Source organism: Rhinoderma darwinii, unplaced genomic scaffold (assembly GCF_050947455.1).
Source record: "Rhinoderma darwinii isolate aRhiDar2 unplaced genomic scaffold, aRhiDar2.hap1 Scaffold_937, whole genome shotgun sequence".
Taxonomy (NCBI): domain Eukaryota; kingdom Metazoa; phylum Chordata; class Amphibia; order Anura; family Rhinodermatidae; genus Rhinoderma; species Rhinoderma darwinii.
Genome location: NW_027464511.1, coordinates 14,706 through 38,674, shown reverse-complemented (window position 1 = coordinate 38,674; position 23,969 = coordinate 14,706). Strand labels below are relative to the sequence as shown.

The 23,969-nt window shown below is 44.6% G+C and overlaps 1 protein-coding gene across 1 annotated transcript in view; it reads left to right on the top strand.

Annotated features, from left to right (window-relative positions):
* Nucleotides 1–23,198, top strand: part of LOC142733214 (transient receptor potential cation channel subfamily M member 2-like) — a 33,503-nt gene extending 10,305 nt beyond the window's left edge. Inside the window, exons 3-9 of the mRNA XM_075849514.1 lie at nt 15,917–15,993; nt 16,631–16,726; nt 19,364–19,450; nt 19,717–19,819; nt 19,961–20,062; nt 20,160–20,270; nt 21,922–23,198. Coding sequence (XP_075705629.1) covers nt 15,917–15,993; nt 16,631–16,726; nt 19,364–19,450; nt 19,717–19,819; nt 19,961–20,062; nt 20,160–20,270; nt 21,922–22,047 — 702 coding nt within the window. The 3' untranslated portion in view covers nt 22,048–23,198. The remainder of the gene's footprint in view (nt 1–15,916; nt 15,994–16,630; nt 16,727–19,363; nt 19,451–19,716; nt 19,820–19,960; nt 20,063–20,159; nt 20,271–21,921) is intronic.
* Nucleotides 23,199–23,969: the final 771 nt, after the last annotated feature.

Sequence of the window (23,969 nt, the reverse complement as noted above, 5' to 3'; positions counted from 1 at the left end):
CCTACAAGGGATGAGGATGCCAGGCATGCCAACATAGAAGAGCTGCAGGAGCACCGGTCTAATACACCCAGGGGTGATTATCAAATGTCTGTTACTGTAGGGGTGACCCTAAGTGTGATTATGTCCCAACGTAGGAGCTTTGACCCTGGAGGGAGGTTGAAATGTGATCAGTACTACGGCCTTTATCAAAGGGGGGGGATATGTAGCAGTGCAGCTACTGGACCGTGCAGAAACTCAGGTTTTAAGCAACCAGGGAGCATGTACAGCAGGGAGGGTTTTCTCTGCTATTGCTTGGGTGTAAAGCCTGGAATAGGGCCTGGTTTACTGGAGTGTGAAGGAGAAGGGCGGCTTCCACTCCATACAGACGGTCCGTGTCTTGGGCTTCCACTCCATACAGACGGTCCGTGTCTTGGGCTTCCTCTCCATACAGACAGTCCGTGTCTTGGGCTTCCACTCCATACAGACAGTCCGGGTCTTGGGCTTCCACTCCATACAGACGGTCCGTGTCTTGGGCTTCCACTCCATACAGACAGTCCGTGTCTTGGGCTTCCACTCCATACAGACAGTCCGTGTCTTGGGCTTCCACTCCATAGGGTTAGCTTAGTTGGGCGTCACCTGAGACGGCTCTTTAATTGAGGTGTGTGCAGTTTACACAGGGCTCTCAGTCTGGTGAAGACAGGCATGCTAGCCTGTGAGAGTCACCACCGTGTAAGGTAAAGCTGCCTATGTTGTGAGGTGCTGGGCACAAGGCTCAGTGTCTCGTTGTGAGGGACACTGAATGTGTTAGTTAGAGGCTGGACGGCCTAGGGTTTATTTTGTATGTTTATTGTTGTACCACTGATTGCTGTTGTGAAGCTGCTGCGGCTGGTTTAAACCTTTTACTCAAGGAGTTGGAGTGAACTTTCTATGTGTGCGCCAACCATCTCACCCGGGAGATGGCGATCCCATGAGCTAAGTGGTCCCCAGGATGTCACAACATGTATATCTGCATGTATAATTATCTAGGTTATGACTGTATATATTTGTGTATGGGTTATAGCGGTGTATGAATGTATATCTTCATGTATAATTATCTAGGTTATGACTGTATATCCTTGTGCATGGGTTATAGCGGTGTATGAATGTATATCTGCATGTATAATTATCTAGGTTATGACTGTATATATTTCTGTATGGGATATAGAGGTGTATGAATGTATATCTGCATGTATAATTATATAGGTTATGACTGTATATATTTGTGTATAGGTTATAGAGGTGTATGAATGTATAATTATCTAGGTTATGACTGTATATATTTGTGTATGGGTTATAGAGGTGTATGAATGTATATCTGCATGTATAATTATCTAGGTTATGACTGTATATATTTGTGTATGGGTTATAGAGGTGTATGTATATCTGCATGTATAATTATCTAGGTTATGACTGTATATCTTTGTGTATGGGTTATGGAGGTGTATGAATGTATATCTGCATGTATAATTATCTAGGTTATGTCTGTATATATTTGTGTATGGGTTATGGAGGTGTATGAATGTATATCTCCATGTATAATTATCTAGGTTATGTCTGTATATATTTGTGTATGAATGTATATCTGCATGTATAATTATCTAGGTTATGGCTGTATATCTTTGTGTATGGGTTATGGAGGTGTATGAATGTATATCTGCATGTATAATTATCTAGGTTATGACTGTATATCTTTGTGTATGGGTTATAGAGGTGTATGAATGTATATCTGCATGTATAATTATGTAGGATATGACTGTATATGTAAGGATATGACTGTATACTCCGTCTGTGGATACTCCCAGGATTAATCAGTCGACACCTGAGGCCAGACCTCTTAGACTGACACCGGCTCCCACCAATCAGCCTATCGCGGCCTGGTCAGTCGGAGTTAGCTCCGCCCCCCTGTCCATTTATACCCCACTGCTGCCTTGCTCCAGCCTGCTTCTGCCGTGCTTCTGCCTTGCTTCAGTTCCCGCTTCCTGCTCCGTGCTCTGCCCCCGGCTTGCTTCCTGCTCCGTGCTCTGCGTTTGTATACTCCATTACATCCTGATCCTGACTGGCTCGTTCACCACTCCGTTTCCTCACGGTGTTCCGTGGGCTACTGCCCCTTCCCTTGCTTGTTCCCTGTTTGTATCCCCTTGCACTTAGTCAGCGTAGGGACCGCCGCCAAGTTGTACCCCGTCGCCTAGGGCGGGTCGTTGCAAGTAGGCAGGGACAGGGCGGTGGGTAGATTAGGGCTCACTTGTTCCCTTCACCTCCTTCCTGCCATAACATAATCACAAGCCCATACCTAGTCTACCATTTCTCCTACGCTGATGCTATCATGGACCCCCTTGAGACCCTGACCCAGCAGATGCAGGGCCTCTCCCTACAGGTCCAGGCCCTGGCTCAGAGGGTCAACCAGTCTGACGCTGCCATAGTAGTACCCCTCACCTCACCTCTAGAACCTGACCTCAAGTTACCTGACCGGTTCTCAGGGGACCGTAAGACTTTTCTCTCCTTCCGGGAGAGTTGCAGACTTTACTTCCGTCTAAAACCTCACTCCTCAGGTTCCGAGAACCAGCGGGTGGGAATCATTATATCCCGACTCCTGGAAGGGCCCCAAGAGTGGGCCTTCTCCTTGGCTCCTGACGCCCCTGAACTTTCCTCCGTTGATCGTTTTTTCTCTGCCCTCAGACTCATTTACGACGAGACTGACAGGACTGCTTTAGCCGAGAGTCAGCTGGTGACCTTACGTCAGGGTAGGAGACCTGTTGAGGAATACTGTTCTGATTTTAGAAAGTGGTGCGTAGCTTCTCGGTGGAACGACCCGGCCCTAAAATGCCAGTTTAGGTTAGGATTATCTGACGCCCTGAAGGATCTGCTTGTTAGCTACCCCTCTTCTGACTCCCTAGACCAGGTTATGGCCTTAGCAGTACGACTTGACCGACGTCTCAGGGAACGTCAGCTTGAAAGTTTCAATGTTTTCCCCTCTGACTTCCCTGCGATTCCCCCCGAGGTCCCGTCTCCTCGCTCTTCCACGGAAGACTCGGAGGTACCTATGCAACTCGGGGCCTCCATGTCCCCTCGACAACGTAGAGAATGGTCTCTGCTTCTATTGTGGGGATGACAAGCATCAACTGAACACCTGTCCCAGGCGCAAGAATAAGCAGCCGGAAAACTTCCGCGCCTAAGTGATCATCGGGGAGGTCACTTGGGCGCACAGGTATTTCCCGTTAATATGAAACGCAATAAAATTTTGCTTCCCTTTCAGGTCTCGTTTGCTGGCCGGTCTGCCACTGGCAGTGCCTTCGTGGATTCTGGCTCATCTGCTAATATCATGTCTGTGGAATTTGCTATGTCTCTAAAAATGGCTTTTATTGATTTGCCTTATCCTGTCCCGGTAGTGGGTATCGACTCCACTCCTCTTGCTAATGGTTATTTTACTCAGCATACTCCTGTTTTTGAACTCCTGGTTGGCTCCATGCATTTGGAGCAGTGCTCTGTACTGGTGATGCAGGGATTATCGTCCGATCTGGTATTGGGTCTTCCGTGGTTGCAGCTGCATAATCCCACGTTTGATTGGAATACTGGGGATCTCACCAAATGGGGTAGTGAATGCCTGACGTCATGTCTTTCGGTTAACTCTATTTCTCCCCGTGAGGAGGTAAACACGCTTCCTGAGTTTGTTCAGGACTTCGCTGATGTGTTTTCTAAAGAGGCCTCCGAGGTGTTGCCCCCTCATAGAGATTACGATTGCGCCATCGATTTGGTACCTGGTGCCAGGCTTCCTAAGGGTAGGATATTTAATATTTCATGTCCTGAACGTGAAGCTATGAGGAAGAATATCCAAGAATGCCTGGCCAAGGGTTTCATTCGCCCCTCGACTTCTCCTGTAGGTGCTGGCTTCTTCTTCGTAGGGAAGAGGGATGGTGGTCTTAGGCCGTGCATTGACTATCGGAACTTGAATAAGGTCACAGTAAGGAACCAGTATCCCCTTCCTTTGATTCCTGATCTCTTTAATCAGGTACAGGGGGCCCAATGGTTCTCTAAGTTTGATCTACGGGGGGCGTTTAACCTTATCCGCATCAAAGAGGGGGATGAGTGGAAGACTGCGTTCAACACGCCCGAAGGTCATTTCGAATACCTGGTCATGCCCTTTGGGTTGTGTAATGCCCCTGCCGTCTTCCAGAATGTTATTAATGAAATTCTGAGAGATTACCTGGGTAATTTTCTTGTAGTGTACCTTGATGACATACTGGTGTTTTCCAAGGACTGGTCCTCCCACGTGGAGCATGTCAGGAAGGTCCTCCAGGTCCTCCGGGAAAATAATCTGTTTGCGAAAACCGAAAAATGTGTGTTTGGGGTACAGGAGATATTATTTTTGGGTCAAATCCTCACTCCTCATGAATTCCGCATGGGGCCTGCCAAGGTTCAGGCTGTGGCGGAATGGGTCCAACCTGCCTCCCTGAAGGCGCTACAGTGTTTTTTGGGGTTCGCTAACTATTACAGGAGATTTATTGCCAACTTCTCGGTCGTCGCTAAGCCTCTTACGGACCTCACTCGCAAGGGTGCTGATGTCCTCCACTGGCCTCCTGAGGCCGTCCAGGCTTTTGAGACCCTCAAGAAGTGCTTTATCTCGGCCCCCGTGCTGGTTCAGCCCAACCAAAGGGAGCCATTTATTGTGGAGGTTGACGCGTCCGAGGTGGGAGTGGGGGCCGTCTTGTCCCAGGGTACCAGCTCCCTCACCCATCTCCGCCCCTGTGCTTACTTCTCTAGGAAGTTTTCGCCCACCTAGAGTAACTATGATATTGGCAACCGCTAACTTTTAGCCATTAAATGGGCTTTTGAAGAGTGGCGTCACTTCTTGGAGGGGGCCAGACACCAGGTAACGGTCCTTACTGACCACAAGAATCTGGTTTTCCTAGAATCTGCCCGGAGGCTTAATCCTAGACAAGCTCGATGGGCGCTATTCTTTACCAGATTTAACTTCTTGGTTACCTATAGGGCTGGGTCTAAAAATATTAAGGCTGATGCACTGTCACGTAGTTTCATGGCCAATCCTCCTTCTGAGAAGGATCCTGCTTGTATTTTACCCCCTGGTATAATCGTTTCTGCCCCTGATTCTGATTTAGCCTCTGACATTGCGGCTGATCAAGGTTCAGCTCCCGGGAACCTCCCTGGGGACAAGCTGTTTGTCCCCCTGCAATACCGGCTAAGGGTACTCAGGGAAAACCATGACTCCGCACTATCTGGTCATCCTGGCATCTTGGGTACCAAACACCTCATTACCAGAAACTATTGGTGGCCTGGGTTGCCTAAAGACGTTAGGGCTTACGTCGCCGCTTGTGAGGTTTGTGCTAGGTCCAAGACCCCTAGGTCCCGACCTGCAGGCTTACTACGTTCTTTGCCCATACCCCAGAGACCTTGGACCCATATCTCCATGGATTTTATCACCGATTTGCCTCCATCTCAGGGCAAGTCGGTGGTGTGGGTGGTAGTAGACCGCTTCAGCAAGATGTGCCACTTTGTGCCCCTTAAGAAACTACCTAACGCCAAGACGTTAGCTTCTTTGTTTGTGAAACACATCCTGCGTCTCCATGGGGTCCCAGTCAATATCGTTTCTGACAAAGGGGTACAATTTGTTTCCTTATTTTGGAGAGCTTTTTGTAAAAAGTTGGAGATTGATCTGTCCTTGTCCTCCGCCTTCCATCCCGAAACTAATGGCCAAACGGAAAGGACTAATCAATCCCTGGAACAATATTTAAGGTGTTTCATCTCTGACTGTCAATTCAATTGGGTCTCATTCCTTCCCCTCGCCGAATTTTCCCTGAATAACCGGGTCAGTAACTCGTCAGGGGTCTCCCCGTTTTTCTGTAATTTCGGGTTTAATCCAAGGTTCTCCTCCGTTTCTCCTGGTTGTTCCAATAATCCCGAGGTAGAGGACGTTCATCGGGAACTGTGCACAGTCTGGGCCCAGGTTCAGAAGAACCTAGAGGCGTCCCAGAGCGTACAAAAGATTCAGGCTGATAGAAGACGTTCTGCTAACCCCCGGTTTGTCGTCGGGGATCTGGTGTGGTTGTCATCTAGGAACTTGCGCCTTAAGGTCCCGTCCAGGAAGTTTGCTCCCCGATTTATTGGGCCTTATAAGGTCATTGAAGTCCTCAACCCTGTATCCTTCCGTCTGGAGCTGCCCCCATCCTTTCGCATACACAACGTCTTTCATGCCTCCCTCCTTAAACGCTGTTCCCCGTCCTGGTCCCCCTCGAGGAAACCTCCTGTTCCCGTTCTCACCCCTGAGGGGGTGGAATTCGAGGTGGCCAAGATTGTGGACAGTAGGATGATCCAGGGCTCCCTCCAGTACCTGGTCCATTGGAGAGGATACGGGCCGGAGGAGAGGACTTGGGTACCTGCTCGAGATGTTCACGCTGGGGTATTGGTCAGGAGGTTCCACCTTCTCTTCTCCACTAAACCGGGTCCTCTTAGTAAGGGTCCGGTGGCCCCTCATAAAAGGGGGAGTACTGTAAAGGATCTGCCAGGCACTACGTCTGTGGATACTCCCAGGATTAATCAGTCGACACCTGAGGCCAGACCTCTTAGACTGACACCGGCTCCCACCAATCAGGGTGGCAGGCTCAGGAGTGGGAGAGCCTATCGCGGCCTGGTCAGTCGGCGTTAGCTCCGCCCCCTGTCCATTTATACCTGCCGTTTTCTCTTCCTCATTGCTTGTGATTCTTCTTGGTTTCCTGGCCCCACTGCTGCCTTGCTCCAGCCTGCTTCTGCCTTGCTTCAGTTCCCGCTTATCCTGCTTCGCTCTGCCCCTGGCTTGCTTCCTTCTCCGGGCTCTGCGTTTGTATACTCCATTACATCCTGATCCTGACTGGCTCGTTCACCACTCCGTTTCCTCACGGTGTTCCGTGGGCTACTGCCCCTTCCCTTGCTTGTTCCCTGTTTGTATCCCCTTGCACTTAGTCAGCGTAGGGACCGCCGCCAAGTTGTACCCTGTCGCCTAGGGCGGGTCGTTGCAAGTAGGCAGGGACAGGGCGGTGGGTAGATTAGGGCTCACTTGTTCCCTTCACCTCCTTCCTGCCATAACAGTATATATTTGTGAATGGGTTATGGAGGTGTATGAATGTATATCTGCATGTATAATTATCTAGGTTATGACTGTATATCTTTGTGTATGGGTTATAGCGGTGTATGAATATATTTTTGCAGGTATGGATTATGTAGGGGATTGTCTGTGTGTGGGTTATAGTGGTGTATGAATATAGTTTTGCAGGTATGGGTTATGTAGGGGCTTGTCTGTGTATTGGTTATAGTGATGTATGAATATATTTTTGCAGGTATGCATTATGTAGGGCTTGTCTGTGTGGGTTATAGCGGTGTATGAATGTATTTTTGCAGGTATGAATTATGTAGGGGCTTGTCTGTGTGTGGGTATGTGTTTCTGCATGTATGGATTATGTAGGGGCTTGTCTGTGTGTGGGTTATAGAGGTGTATGATTATATGTTTGCAGGTAATAATTATGTAGGGGCTTGTTTGTGTGTGGGTTTCAGTGGTGTATGAATATATTTTTGCAGGTATGGATTATTTAGGCGCTTCTTCTGTGTGTGGTTTATAGAGGTGTATGAAAATATTTTTGCAGGTATGGATTATGTAGGGGCTTGTGTGTGTGTGTGTGTGTGTTATAGTGCTGTATGAATATATTTTTAAATATGTATTATGTAGGGGCTTGTCTGTGTGTGGGTTATAGCGGTGTATGTATATATTTTGGATGTATGCATTATGTAGGAACTTGTCTGTGTATTGGTTATAGCGATGTATGAATATATTTCTGCATGTCTGCATTATGTAGGGGCTTGTCTGTGTGTGGGTTATAGTGGTGTATGAATATATTTTTAAGTATGTATTATGTAGGGGCTTGTCTGTGTATGTATGTATTTCTGTGTGTATGAGTCGTTGCTATGTATTTCTGTGTGTATGAGTCGTTGCTATGTATTTCTGTGTGTGAGTCGTTGCTATGTATTTCTCTATGTATGAGTCGTTGCTATGTATGTCTATGTATGAGTCGTTACTATGTATTTCTGTGTATGAGTCGTTGCTATGTATTTCTCTATGTATGAGTCATTGCTATGTATTTCTCTATGTATGAGTCGTTGCTATGTATTTCTGTGTGTATGAGTCGTTGCTATGTATTTCTGTGTATGAGTCGTTGCTATGTATTTCTCTATGTATGAGTCGTTGCTATGTATTTCTGTGTATGAGTCGTTGCTATGTATTTCTGTGTGTATGAGTCGTTGCTATGTATTTCTCTATGTATGAGTCGTTGCTATGTATTTCTGTATGTATGAGTCGTTGCTATGTATTTCTCTATGTATGAGTCGTTGCTATGTATTTCTCTATGTATGAGTCGTTGCTATGTATTTCTCTATGTATGAGTCGTTGCTATGTATTTCTCTATGTATGAGTCGTTGCTATGTATTTCTCTATGTATGAGTCGTTGCTATGTATTTCTGTGTGTATGAGTCGTTGCTATGTATTTCTGTGTGTATGAGTCGTTGCTATGTATTTCTGTGTGTATGAGTCGTTGCTATGTATTTCTGTGTATGAGTCGTTGCTATGTATTTCTCTATGTATGAGTCGTTGCTATGTATTTGTCTATGTATGAGTCGTTGCTATGTATTTCTCTATGTATGAGTCGTTGCTATGTATTTCTGTGTATATGAGTCGTTGCTATGTATTTCTGTGTATATGAGTCGTTGCTATGTATTTCTGTGTATGAGTCGTTGCTATGTATTTCTCTATGTATGAGTCGTTGCTATGTATTTCTCTATGTATGAGTCGTTGCTATGTATTTCTCTATGTATGAGTCGTTGCTATGTATTTCTCTATGTATGAGTCGTTGCTATGTATTTCTGTGTGTATGAGTCGTTGCTATGTATTTCTGTGTGTATGAGTCGTTGCTATGTATTTCTGTGTGTATGAGTCGTTGCTATGTATTTCTGTGTATGAGTCGTTGCTATGTATTTCTCTATGTATGAGTCGTTGCTATGTATTTGTCTATGTATGAGTCGTTGCTATGTATTTCTCTATGTATGAGTCGTTGCTATGTATTTCTCTATGTATGAGTCGTTGCTATGTATTTCTGTGTATATGAGTCGTTGCTATGTATTTCTGTGTATATGAGTCGTTGCTATGTATTTCTGTGTATGAGTCGTTGCTATGTATTTCTCTATGTATGAGTCGTTGCTATGTATTTCTGTGTGTATGAGTCGTTGCTATGTATTTCTGTGTATGAGTCGTTGCTTTGTATTTCTCTATGTATGAGTCATTGCTATGTATTTCTCTATGTATGAGTCGTTGCTATGTATTTCTCTATGTATGAGTCGTTGCTATGTATTTCTCTATGTATGAGTCGTTGCTATGTATTTCTCTATGTATGAGTCGTTGCTATGTATTTCTCTATGTATGAGTCGTTGCTATGTATTTCTCTATGTATGAGTCGTTGCTATGTATTTCTCTATGTATGAGTCGTTGCTATGTATTTCTCTATGTATGAGTCGTTGCTATGTATTTCTCTATGTATGAGTCGTTGCTATGTATTTCTCTATGTATGAGTCGTTGCTATGTATTTCTCTATGTATGAGTCGTTGCTATGTATTTCTCTATGTATGAGTCGTTGCTATGTATTTCTCTATGTATGAGTCGTTGCTATGTATTTCTCTATGTATGAGTCGTTGCTATGTATTTCTCTATGCATGAGTCGTTACTATGTATTTCTCTGTGTATGAGTCGTTGCTATGTATTTATGTGTGTATGAGTCGTTGCTATGTATTTCTCTATGTATGAGACGTTGCTATGTATTTATGTGTGTATGAGTCGTTGCTATGTATTTCTGTGTGTATGAGTCGTTGCTATGTATTTCTCTATGTATGAGTCGTTGCTATGTATTTCTGTGTGTGAGTCGTTGCTATGTATTTCTGTGTATGAGTCGTTGCTTTGTATTTCTCTATGAATGAGTCGTTGCTATGTATTTCTCTATGTATGAGTCGTTGCTATGTATTTCTCTGTGTATGAGTCGTTACTATGTATTTCTGTGTGTATGAGTCGTTACTATGTATTTCTGTGTGTATGAGTCGTTGCTATGTATTTCTGTGTGTATGAGTCGTTGCTATGGATTTCTGTGTATGAGTCGTTGCTATGGATTTCTCTATGTATGAGTCGTTGCTTTGTATTTCTCTATGTATGAGTCATTGCTATGTATTTCTGTGTATGAGTCGTTACTATGTATTTCTCTATGTATAAATTGTTGCTTTGTATTTCTGTGTATGAGTCGTTGCTATGTATTTCTGTATGTATGAGTCGTTGCTATGTATTTCTGTATGTATGAGTCGTTGCTATGTATTTCTCTATGTATGAGTCGTTGCTATGTATTTCTCTATGTATGAGTCGTTGCTATGTATTTCTCTATGTATGAGACGTTGCTATGTATTAATGTGTGTATGAGTCGTTGCTATGTATTTCTGTGTGTATGAGTCGTTGGTATATATTTCTGTATGTATGAGTCGTTGCTATGTATTTCTGTGTATGAGTCGTTGCTATGTATTTCTCTATGTATGAGTCGTTGCTATGTATTTCTGTGTGTATGAGTCGTTGCTATGTATTTCTGTGTATGAGTCGTTGCTATGTATTTCTATGTATGAGTCGTTGCTATGTATTTCTGTGTGTATGAGTCGTTGCTATGTATTTCTGTGTATGAGTCGTTGCTTTGTATTTCTCTATGTATGAGTCGTTGCTATGTATTTCTCTATGTATGAGTCGTTACTATGTATTTCTCTGTGTATGAGTCGTTACTATGTATTTCTGTGTATGAGTCGTTGCTATGTATTTCTCTATGTATGAGACGTTGCTATGTATTAATGTGTGTATGAGTCGTTGCTATGTATTTCTGTGTGTATGAGTCGTTGGTATATATTTCTGTGTATGAGTCGTTGCTATGTATTTCTGTGTATGAGTCGTTGCTATGTATTTCTCTATGTATGAGTCGTTGCTATGTATTTCTCTATGTATGAGTCGTTGCTATGTATTTCTCTATGTATGAGTCGTTACTATGTATTTCTGTGTGTATGAGTTGTTGCTATGTATTTATGTGTGTATGAGTCGTTGCTATGTATTTCTGTGTATGAGTCGTTGCTATGTATTTCTCTATGTATGAGACGTTGCTATGTATTAATGTGTGTATGAGTCGTTGCTATGTATTTCTGTGTGTATGAGTCGTTGGTATATATTTCTGTATGTATGAGTCGTTGCTATGTATTTCTGTGTATGAGTCGTTGCTATGTATTTCTCTATGTAGGAGTTGTTACTATGTATTTCTCTGTGTATGAGTCGTTACTATGTATTTCTGTGTGTATGAGTCGTTGCTATGTATTTCTCTATGTATGAGTCGTTGCTATGTATTTCTCTATGTATGAGTCGTTGCTATGTATTTCTCTATGTATGAGTCGTTGCTATGTATTTCTCTATGTATGAGTCGTTGCTATGTATTTCTGTGTATGAGTCGTTGCTATGTATTTCTCTGTGTATAAGACGTTGCTATGTATTTATGTGTGTATGAGTCGTTGCTATGTATTTCTGTGTATGAGTCGTTGCTTTGTATTTCTCTATGTATGAGTCATTGCTATGTATTTCTCTATGTATGAGTCGTTACTATGTATTTCTGTGTGTATGAGTCGTTGCTATGTATTTCTGTATGTATGAGTCGTTGCTATGTATTTCTGTATGTATGAGTCGTTGCTATGTATTTCTGTGTGTATGAGTCGTTGCTATGTATTTCTGTGTGTATGAGTCGTTGCTATGTATTTCTGTGTATGAGTCGTTGCTATGTATTTCTCTATGTATGAGTCGTTGCTATGTATGAGTCGTTGCTATGTATTTCTCTATGTATGAGTCGTTGCTATGTATTTCTCTATGTATGAGTCGTTGCTATGTATTTCTCTATGTATGAGTCGTTGCTATGTATTTCTGTGTGTATGAGTCGTTGCTATGTATTTCTGTGTATGAGTCGTTGCTTTGTATTTCTCTATGTATGAGTCGTTGCTATGTATTTCTGTGTGTATGAGTCGTTGCTATGTATTTCTCTATGTATGAGTCGTTGCTATGTATTTCTCTATGTATGAGACGTTGCTATGTATTTATGTGTGTATGAGTCGTTGCTATGTATTTCTGTGTGTATGAGTCGTTGGTATATATTTCTGTATGTATGAGTCGTTGCTATGTATTTCTGTGTATGAGTCGTTGCTATGTATTTCTCTATGTATGAGTCGTTGCTATGTATTTCTGTGTATGAGTCGTTGCTATGTATTTCTGTGTATGAGTCGTTGCTATGTATTTCTCTATGTATGAGTCGTTGCTTTGTATTTCTCTATGTATGAGTCATTGCTATGTATTTCTCTATGTATGAGTCGTTACTATGTATTTCTGTGTGTATGAGTCGTTGCTATGTATTTCTGTGTGTATGAGTCGTTGCTATGTATTTCTCTATGTATGAGTCGTTGCTATGTATTTCTCTATGTATGAGTCGTTGCTATGTATTTCTCTATGTATGAGTCGTTGCTATGTATTTCTCTATGTATGAGTCGTTGCTATGTATTTCTCTGTGTATGAGTCGTTGCTATGTATTTCTGTGTGTATGAGTCGTTGCTATGTATTTCTCTATGTATGAGTCGTTGCTATGTATTTCTCTATGTATGAGACGTTGCTATGTATTAATGTGTGTATGAGTCGTTGCTATGTATTTCTGTGTGTATGAGTCGTTGCTATGTATTTCTCTATGTATGAGTCGTTGCTATGTATTTCTCTATGTATGAGTCGTTGCTATGTATTTCTCTATGTATGAGTCGTTGCTATGTATTTCTGTGTGTATGAGTCGTTGCTATGTATTTCTGTGTATGAGTCGTTGCTATGTATTTCTCTATGTATGAGTCGTTGCTATGTATTTCTGTGTGTATGAGTCGTTGCTATGTATTTCTGTGTATGAGTCGTTGCTATGTATTTCTCTATGTATGAGTCGTTGCTATTTATTTCTGTGTGTATGAATCGTTACTATGTATTTCTGTGTGTATGAGTCGTTGCTATGTATTTATGTGTGTATGAGTCGTTGCTATGTATTTCTGTGTATGAGTCGTTGCTATGTATTTCTCTGTGTATGAGTCGTTGCTATGTATTTCTCTATGTATGAGTCGTTGCTATGTATTTCTCTATGTATGAGTCGTTGCTATGTATTTCTCTATGTATGAGTCGTTGCTATGTATTTCTGTATGTATGAGTCGTTGCTATGTATTTCTGTGTATGAGTCGTTGCTATGTATTTCTCTATGTATGAGTCGTTGCTATGTATTTCTGTGTGTATGAGTCGTTGCTATGTATTTCTTTGTATGAGTCGTTGCTATGTATTTCTGTATGTATGAGTCGTTGCTATGTATTTCTCTATGTATGAGTCGTTGCTATGTATTTCTGTGTGTATGAGTCGTTGCTATGTATTTCTATGTATGAGTCGTTGCTATGTATTTCTGTATGTATGAGTCGTTGCTATGTATTTCTGTATGTATGAGCCGTTGCTATGTATTTCTATGTATGAGTCGTTGCTATGTATTTCTCTATGTATGAGTCGTTGCTATGTATTTCTGTATGTATGAGTCGTTGCTATGTATTTCTCTGTGTATGAGTCGTTGCTATGTATTTCTCTGTGTATGAGTCGTTGCTATGTATGTCTATGTATGAGTCGTTGCTATGTATTTCTCTATGTATGAGTCGTTGCTATGTATTTCTCTATGTATGAGTCGTTGCTATGTATTTCTGTGTGTATGAGTCGTTGCTATGTATTTCTTTGTATGAGTCGTTGCTATGTATTTCTCTATGTATGAGTCGTTGCTATGTATTTCTGTGTGTATGAGTCGTTGCTATGTATTTCTTTGTATGAGTCGTTGCTATGTATTTCTGTATGTATGAGTCGTTGCTATGTATTTCTCTATGTATGAGTCGTTGCTATGTATTTCTGTGTGTATGAGTCGTTGCTATGTATTTCTGTGTATGAGTCGTTGCTATGTATTTCTCTATGTATGAGTCGTTGCTATGTATTTCTCTATGTATGAGTCGTTACTATGTATTTCTCTATGTATGAGTCGTTGCTATGTATTTCTCTATGTATGAGTCGTTGCTATGTGTTTCTGTGTATGAGTCGTTGCTATGTATTTCTGTGTGTATGAGTCGTTGCTATGTATTTCTGTGTATGAGTCGTTGCTATGTATTTCTCTATGTATGAGTCGTTGCTATGTATTTCTCTATGTATGAGTCGTTACTATGTATTTCTCTATGTATGAGTCGTTGCTATGTATTTCTCTATGTATGAGTCGTTGCTATGTGTTTCTGTGTATGAGTCGTTGCTATGTATTTCTGTGTGTATGAGTCGTTGCTATGTATTTCTGTATGTATGAGTCGTTGCTATGTATTTCTCTATGTATGAGTCGTTGCTATGTATTTCTCTATGTATGAGTCGTTGCTATGTATTTCTCTATGTATGAGTCGTTGCTATGTATTTCTCTATGTATGAGTCGTTACTATGTATTTCTCTATGTATGAGTCGTTGCTATGTATTTCTGTGTATGAGTCGTTGCTATGTATTTCTGTGTATGAGTCGTTACTATGTATTTCTCTATGTATGAGTCGTTGCTATGTATTTCTGTGTGTATGAGTCGTTGCTATGTATGTCTATGTATGAGTCGTTGCTATGTATTTCTCTATGTATGAGTCGTTGCTATGTATTTCTCTATGTATGAGTCGTTGCTATGTATTTCTGTGTATGAGTCGTTACTATGTATTTCTCTATGTATGAGTCGTTGCTATGTATTTCTGTGTGTATGAGTCGTTGCTATGTATGTCTATGTATGAGTCGTTGCTATGTATTTCTCTATGTATGAGTCGTTGCTATGTATTTCTCTATGTATGAGTCGTTGCTATGTATTTCTCTGTGTATGAGTCGTTGCTATGTATTTCTGTGTGTATGAGTCGTTGCTATGTATTTCTTTGTATGAGTCGTTGCTATGTATTTCTGTATGTATGAGTCGTTGCTATGTATTTCTGTATGTATGAGTCGTTGCTATGTATTTCTGTATGTATGAGTCGTTGCTATGTATTTCTGTATGTATGAGTCGTTGCTATTTATTTCTGTGTGTATGAGTCGTTGCTATGTATTTCTGTGTGTATGAGTCGTTGCTATGTATTTCTGTGTATGAGTCGTTGCTATGTATTTCTCTATGTATGAGTCGTTGCTATGTATTTCTCTATGTATGAGTCGTTGCTATGTATTTCTCTATGTATGAGTCGTTGCTATGTATTTCTCTATGTATGAGTCGTTGCTATGTGTTTCTGTGTATGAGTCGTTGCTATGTATTTCTGTGTGTATGAGTCGTTGCTATGTATTTCTGTGTGTATGAGTCGTTGCTATGTATTTCTGTGTGTGAGTCGTTGCTATGTATTTCTCTATGTATGAGTCGTTGCGATGTATTTCTCTATGTATGAGTCGTTGCGATGTATTTCTCTATGTATGAGTCGTTGCTATGTATTTCTGTGTATGAGTCGTTGCTATGTATTTCTGTGTATGAGTCGTTGCTATGTATTTCTGTGTATGAGTCGTTGCTATGTATTTCTCTGTGTATGAGTCGTTGCTGTGTATTTCTCTATGTATGAGTCGTTGCTTTGTATTTCTGTGTATGAGTCGTTGCTATGTATTTCTCTATGTATGAGTCGTTGCTATGTATTTCTGTGGTTACCCAGCAGTTTTGAGATCTCCCTGAGCTTTATATTCTGCTGATCTGAGAATATTGGGGTCTTTTCTGATATGAGGATCTGTCTGCAGGTGGGTTTCCCAGGTTACAGTCCTCCACTGTATAATGCAGAGAGAGACGACCGGGGGCCGTACGACCCTTCACAAGAGTAAGACATTTTGTTTCTTCTACGGATATTTCAGAATCTTCGAATATAAGTAAATTTCCCTAGAGATATTGTTCTAGATATAGTGGAGCGTCTATAATAAGACCGTGACTGAACAACATCATTAATCAGTCGCAATGCTGTTTACAATGCTCATACATAGAGAAATACATAGCAACGACTCATACATAGAGAAATACATAGCAACGACTCATACATAGAGAAATACATAGCAACGACTCATACACACAGAAATACATAGCAACGACTCATACATAGAGAAATACATAGCAACGACTCATACACAGAAATACATAGCAACGACTCATACACACAGAAATACATAGCAACGACTCATACACACAGAAATAAATAGCAACGACTCATACATACAGAAATACATAGCAACGACTCATACATACAGAAATACATAGCAACGACTCATACATACAGAAATACATAGCAACGACTCATACATACAGAAATACATAGCAACGACTCATACATAGAGAAATACATAGCAACGACTCATACAAAGAAATACATAGCAACGACTCCTACAACGTGGCGGTGACAACTTCCCATGCATGACATTGGTTGTCAGTTGCAGTGATGAGTAATATGAGTGATGTCTTTATAGGATGCAGCAAAAAAAGAGGAAATACAATGGAGTAGACGGCGTGCTGGACTTCCGCAGCTGCCTGGGAACATATCTGGTGGAGGACGGAGTGCCCCTGTAAGTGTCTTATAACGACTAGAGACGGCAGAAGAGGATGGAGCGCAGACTGGTGAAGAGCAAGAGCATTATCAACTGGAGGATAAAGAAAACATCTTGTGCAGTAGCATAGTCACCTCATATTGCTGCGCTCCACCTCCCTATATCACTGCGCTCCACCTCCCTGTATCACTGCGCTCCACCTCCCTGTATCACTGCGCTCCACCTCCCTGTATCACTGCGCTCCACCTCCCTGTATCACTGCGCTCCACCTCCCTGTATCACTGCGCTCCACCTCCCTATATCGCTGCGCTCCGCATCCCTATATCGCTGCGCTCCACCTCCCTATATCACTGCACTCCACCACCCTATATCACTGCGCTCCACCTCCCTATGTCACTGCGCTCCACCTCCCTATGTCACTGCCCTCCACCTCCCTATGTCACTGCCCTCCACCTCCCTATGTCACTGCCCTCCACCTCCCTATGTCACTGCCCTCCAATACCCTATGTCACTGCACTCCAATACCCTATGTCACTGCCCTCCAATACCCTGTCACTGCACTCCACCTCCCTATATCACTGGACTCCACCTCCCTATATCACTGGACTCCACCTCCCTATATCACTGCCCTCCACCTCCCTATATCACTGCCCTCCACCTCCCTATATCACTGCCCTCCAATACCCTATGTCACTGCACTCCACCCCTATGTCACTGCACAACACCTCCCTATGTCACTGCACTCCACCTCCCTATATCACTGCACCCCACGTTACGTTACTGCTCTCCACCACCTTATATCACCGCAAATCCCCACTTTATATATCACCACCTATAAAACTGCGCTATTCAACCCTATATCACCTAACTCCATCCTGAAATATGACTGCACTTATTACACCTCGATAATTCTGAACGTACACAATGTGTGTAGTAGATGTCTCCCGGGCGGGTGTGCGCAGTGGATGTCGTCTCCCGGGCGGGTGTGCGCAGTGGATGTCGTCTCCCGGGCGGGTGTGCGCAGTGGATGTCGTCTCCCGGGCGGGTGTGCGCAGTGGATGTCGTCTCCCGGGCGGGTGTGCGCAGTGGATGTCGTCTCCCGGGCGGGTGTGCGCAGTGGATGTCGTCTCCCGGGCGGGTGTGCGCAGTGGATGTCGTCTCCCGGGCGGGTGTGCGCAGTGGATGTCGTCTCCCGGGCGGGTGTGCGCAGTGGATGTCGTCTCCCGGGCGGGTGTGCGCAGTGGATGTCGTCTCCCGGGCGGGTGTGCGCAGTGGATGTCGTCTCCCGGGCGGGTGTGCGCAGTGGATGTCGTCTCCCGGGCGGGTGTGCGCAGTGGATGTCGTCTCCCGGGCGGGTGTGCGCAGTGGATGTCGTCTCCCGGGCGGGTGTGCGCAGTGGATGTCGTCTCCCGGGCGGGGGTGCGCAGTGGATGTCGTCTCCCGGGCGGGGGTGCGCAGTGGATGTCGTCTCCCGGGCGGGGGTGCGCAGTGGATGTCGTCTCCCGGGCGGGGGTGCGCAGTGGATGTCGTCTCCCGGGCGGGGGTGCGCAGTGGATGTCGTCTCCCGGGCGGGGGTGCGCAGTGGATGTCGTCTCCCGGGCGGGGGTGCGCAGTGGATGTCGTCTCCCGGGCGGGGGTGCGCAGTGGATGTCGTCTCCCGGGCGGGGGTGCGCAGTGGATGTCGTCTCCCGGGCGGGGGTGCGCAGTGGATGTCGTCTCCCGGGCGGGGGTGCGCAGTGGATGTCGTCTCCCGGGCGGGGGTGCGCAGTGGATGTCGTCTCCCGGGCGGGGGTGCGCAGTGGATGTCGTCTCCCGGGCGGGGGTGCGCAGTGGATGTCGTCTCCCGGGCGGGGGTGCGCAGTGGATGTCGTCTCCCGGGCGGGGGTGCGCAGTGGATGTCGTGTCCCGGGCGGGGGTGCGCAGTGGATGTCGTGTCCCGGGCGGGGGTGCGCAGTGGATGTCGTCTCCCGGGCGGGGGTGCGCAGTGGATGTCGTCTCCCGGGCGGGGGTGCGCAGTGGATGTCGTCTCCCGGGCGGGGGTGCGCAGTGGATGTCGTCTCCCGGGCGGGGGTGCGCAGTGGATGTCGTCTCCCGGGCGGGGGTGCGCAGTGGATGTCGTCTCCCGGGCGGGGGTGCGCAGTGGATGTCGTCTCCCGGGCGGGGGTGCGCAGTGGATGTCGTCTCCCGGGCGGGGGTGCGCAGTGGATGTCGTCTCCCGGGCGGGGGTGCGCAGTGGATGTCGTCTCCCGGGCGGGGGTGCGCAGTGGATGTCGTCTCCCGGGCGGGTGTGCGCAGTGGATGTCGTCTCCCGGGCGGGTGTGCGCAGTGGATGTCGTCTCCCGGGCGGGTGTGCGCAGTGGATGTCGTCTCCCGGGCGGGTGTGCGCAGTGGATGTCGTCTCCCGGGCGGGTGTGCGCAGTGGACGTCGTCTCCCCCCGGGCGGGTGTGCGCAGTGGACGTCTCCCGGGCGGATGTCTGTACCATTCAGCAGATGCTCTGGTTTTCATTATCTCTCTCATTTGGCTCTTGTTCTGCTTATCGGTAGGTTGGGCTTCAGGAGCCTCCTTGACTTCTCTAAATACTTGTCACTTGTTGATGATGTAATAACAGGGGATTTTCTAGCTCCTGATAATGGGACACCTTGTCATCCCTCAGGAACCCTATGGGAAGAACTGGACTGAGGGGAGTTGGGAGTCTGCACTGGTTTGGACCGAATCATTCTCTTCACCCAGTACTGACCCGGTGAGGTGCAATGAGCAGAACATGTGCGATTCTTGGCAGTTTGCTATGATGATAACACAATATACACAAAGTTCAATGCTGTCATGGCGAAGAATAACTTCTGAACATTGTGCAGCGTTGTCTTGGGGTGCGGCACCTGCTGTAATACAAGCAATGCATCCAATCCGCTTATAATACTTCATGTCATTCCTGGAGCTCTTTGACGTTTCTTCTAACCAAATCTTCAGATACTTTTTCTGTAACTCGTCTCCTTCCTTGATCTCCAGGTGGGGCTCAAACAAAGCGGGAGGTCCTAACGAGATGTCTAGGAGGCAGCTGGAGGTCTTGGTTGTGAAGCCGGTTGGTAATGAGCTGTGGGCACTGCCAGGGGTAAGCAGTTCTTATGGTAAGAGGCCCCCACACCCAGCTGGGAGGATCTATAAGGGATGACTGTGCTACTTGACGTAGGGGGAGATGAGGCTTCTCGTTGTTTTGCAATGTATTTTGGGGTAACTTTGATTTGCATCACAGGGGACTCTGGATCCGGGGGAGAGGATTCCACTTAAGATCCAGACCCTCCTGAAACGTGAACATTTGAGCGAGTTCCTGGCGCTGCTTGGAGCTGGGACAGAGGTTGGTTCATTGGCCTTGACTGGGGGTTAAGCTTTTGGAGGATAATTTAGGTCCGCCTGTCAATTGATGTGACTAATGTGACATGAATTTATCTCAGGTTTTCCATGGGTACCTGGATGATCCACGAAACACGGATAACGCCTGGATCGAGACCTTGGCCATCAATATTCATTTTGAAACTAAAGAATCTAGTGAACGACTTTTTCTGGTAACTGACAAACCCTAAATCATGACAGGGAATGCGCTCCTCTTCTGCTCTTCCTGGCACAGACAGGCAGAGTGTATTTATTGTCTTCCATGACTCTTCTTCTATCTGTTCTCTTCTGGAATAATCTTACTGAAAAAAATGTAAATGAAGATTTTGTGTTAGAGCTTCAACTATTATCCACAGAGGTGGACACAGCCAGTGGAGGGCCCCTGTGCTAGAACAGTATATGGGCCCCTTGGTCTCCAATAGCTCAGCACAGTTCCCCCGCTCTCTCGAACAATCCTCCAGTAATTGTAGCAATGAATTCATCACTTCAGTCCTTTATCTGCACCCTAACAGACAGTAGGATGCTTCTGACCGTGGCCCCTACCTGCTGGGTCTATGTCAGGCTGCCCAGGTGGCACATATGTCCAGCCCCACCACAGATATCACCGGAGATGACAGGACGGGTGGAGGCAGCGGTGCTGTGGTTTGCTCTGGATAAATCCTCTTAATCTCTAGGATTCCGGTGCTGCTGCCGATTCTTCTCTTATGCTGCGTCTCCGGTCGTGAGATGCAGAGCCAGGTCTGTCCTCAGTCCCCACATTCATCCGCTGCCACCAGAGACAAGAAGATGGAAGGTGAAGCTGTAGCTGGTGGAATGGAGAGCAAACCTTTTGTATTTCCATCCCAAGTGCAGGTCCAGAATGATGGATTTATTCCAATCTGAATCACAACGGGGCGATCTGAGATCACACGACTTGTTTGCTTTGTAAATTCCTCATGTGACAACAGTAAACACATCGTAACGTGCATTAAAAAATGAATATTATAATGGAGTTGACACAAGTATAAAACATCACGGGGGGAGGGGGTGTAAGCGTAGACTTTATCTAAAGTTTCCCTTTCACTGGCCCTATAAAGTAGAGTTACCACCCCAAAAAAGAGTGCCCCCACTCACCGACGTAACCCTTCAGATGTCCCAAGTGAGAGTAGGGTCCCGGGGTTATCAGTCAACCTCCCAACACATTTCATCCAGAATTTTCAGATTCAGGATCAAAAATATTTAAAACCACAATTTGTTTTCTCTTCTCATGGATTCTCAGAGAACAGAACGCGAGACAGAGGTTCATGGCGGGATATCGGGGTCCGCACATCACGAGCAGCCACTATACTTGATGGAATAGACAGAACCGTCCCGAGCGCAGCCTCGTGTCCTCTCCAATGGGATAGATTGAGATATTTCTGATCCCAAGTCCAAAGTGGGAAGTTCAGTAACCCAGATAGCCCCTAGGGAGCCCCTGCCTGAGGACATCAGGAGGTTTAGGTTGGTGGGTCACACTTCTTAGGGTGATAACTCTACAGTCCCCTCCCCCCTCAGCTACTTTTTAACAATTATATTAGTGAAGTGACGTTTCCTTCTTTTTTGGGATCTGATTGCTCAGGTAATCGTTTTGATGATAGCGTTGCATGTCCTCGTGGCCGCTGCGTCCATCTTGAAACGTCTTGTTTTATGCCGACTATGAGCCCAATTCTGGGACATCAGTTGTGAACTTTTCATGTAAACGGCAAGATATTTTGATAAATGTTTGTGCCGTTATTTTCTCTCATTTATCAGCCGCAATTCTTCGGTGAATATTTCACACTAATGATGATATTTGTATCATTGTAGAACTCGGAAAAAATAGATTTGGGGGTGTCGCTCCTTTGGCAGATCCTGGACCATAAGATTCCCCTCTACGCCAATGAGAAGGAGATACTTCACAGAACAGTCGAGCATCATAATGCTCACTACTAAGAATGTGCCCTCCACCCAATTATAACCAGAAAACAAAGGGAATCAAAACTGAACCCACAACCCAGGAGGACGAGGAACCATTAAACCAAAGACCACCGGAACTCTCAGCCGGAAATACAACCATGAAATCAGGAGGAGCTCTTATCCCCCGGAGATGTGAACATCACATTGACCAGTAGTGAACTGTCCCTCTAGTCCCTACCAATGTAGAAAAGTGGGGAGGTCGTTACTGACGTGATTATACAACAACATTCCCAACAACGACGCTCAATATTATAACACAATGGTGGAAAGTGACTACGAGTGTCACGTGAAGTGTTAGACATGTGACCAACTCCTCCCCACAGCGATCAACGTTACTCCACCCGGTGATGTGGTCGCAGCTGCTCTGGAGATGGATCTCTGCTATTTCTCCAGTGAGCGGCACATGGTTTACTTGTCTCAGCAATGGTCTGGATCATATCCTGGTGTAACCAAGTAAATGTGATGTATCTTGTGTCAGGCTCATTCTTTTTGATATATTACACGGGGGAAGACTCTGGACCTCCAGCCAAGGATTTGTAACGCCACCATATAGACTGGTCACCGTAATACGAGACACAGAATGAATCTTCTTCACTGATTGAGATCCACCAGAACCCATTGTCACGTGCATGGGATGAAGGGAGACTGGGCGACCGTCCGGTCCAATCCTGGTGCCGCCATTACAGGCTTCTTGTCATCTGTTTACTGTTCCCCTGAAAGTCTCAATATCATTTTCTTCAGCGCAAATACAAGAAGTCTAATGAAAGACGAGGAACACATGAAGCATTATGGGGTGCACCTAGATCGTTGTAGACCCCCCTTCATATATGTAGGTAACGGAGCTCAGACTCCACAGATTACACACAATACATGACTACTTGCCCAATAAACATCCATTGAGTCTTTATCTAATCCCATAATTCTTCTCTATACTGTGCAGATTCTATAGATGTTCCTCCACCACATGCTCGGCCGGTCGCCTTCGTGAGATTAGATAATAAACTGGAGCATTCATTTATATAATAATGTAATAAAGTAATAAAGGTCTCCCCCCCCCCCCTTCCATGTCCATTTTTAACCTTTCCGATCATATTTTGAATAAACCTGAAATTTCCCTTCTTGTAAAAGGTCTTTCCTTCTGTCCTACTGCTGGAACAAATGGTTTTAACCTATTTATTGATCTACATCGTTTTACTAGGAAACTTACACTCCAGAGGCATTTCCAATTAACATCTTACAAGTCGGATGTTGGAAAAAGCCATGTGGATCTAAACAATGATCAACAAAGTGAATCACCTTCTATTGTGAAACATACAACCCTAAAAGCGCCATCCAAATTTTATCCTTTGGCCCATCAGGGCAATTTTATCAATACTTTTCACCATTTAGTTGGCAGAGATCTGGAAAACCTGGAGTCGTACCATTTTCCACATAAAAATAACTTGTCCATTATTGAAAAACGTGCTCTAAAAAATCTGAAAGAAAACAAATCAATTGTAATAAGATGTGCGGACAAGGGTGGAGGCGCAGTAATTCAGAACACTAATGAAGCAACTAAAATTCTGTCAGATACGAATTATTACATCAGTCTGGACCACAATCCCATTGAAGACATCAACAAACGTCTTAAATTCCTGATAGATCAAGCCTTTATAGATAAAATCCTTCATAAAAATGAAAGAAATTATAAAAATATTAATTTACCATTCTATTACCATTTGACAAAAATTCATAAAGATCCCATAAATCCCCCAGGGAGACCAATTATTTTTGGTATCCAATCACCCACCTGCCACCTGTCTCACTATTTGGATCTGGTTATGCAAAAATATGTTGTAACACTACCTCGTTTTTTAAAGGATTCAACACAACTCATTAGTGAACTACGTTTAATTTCT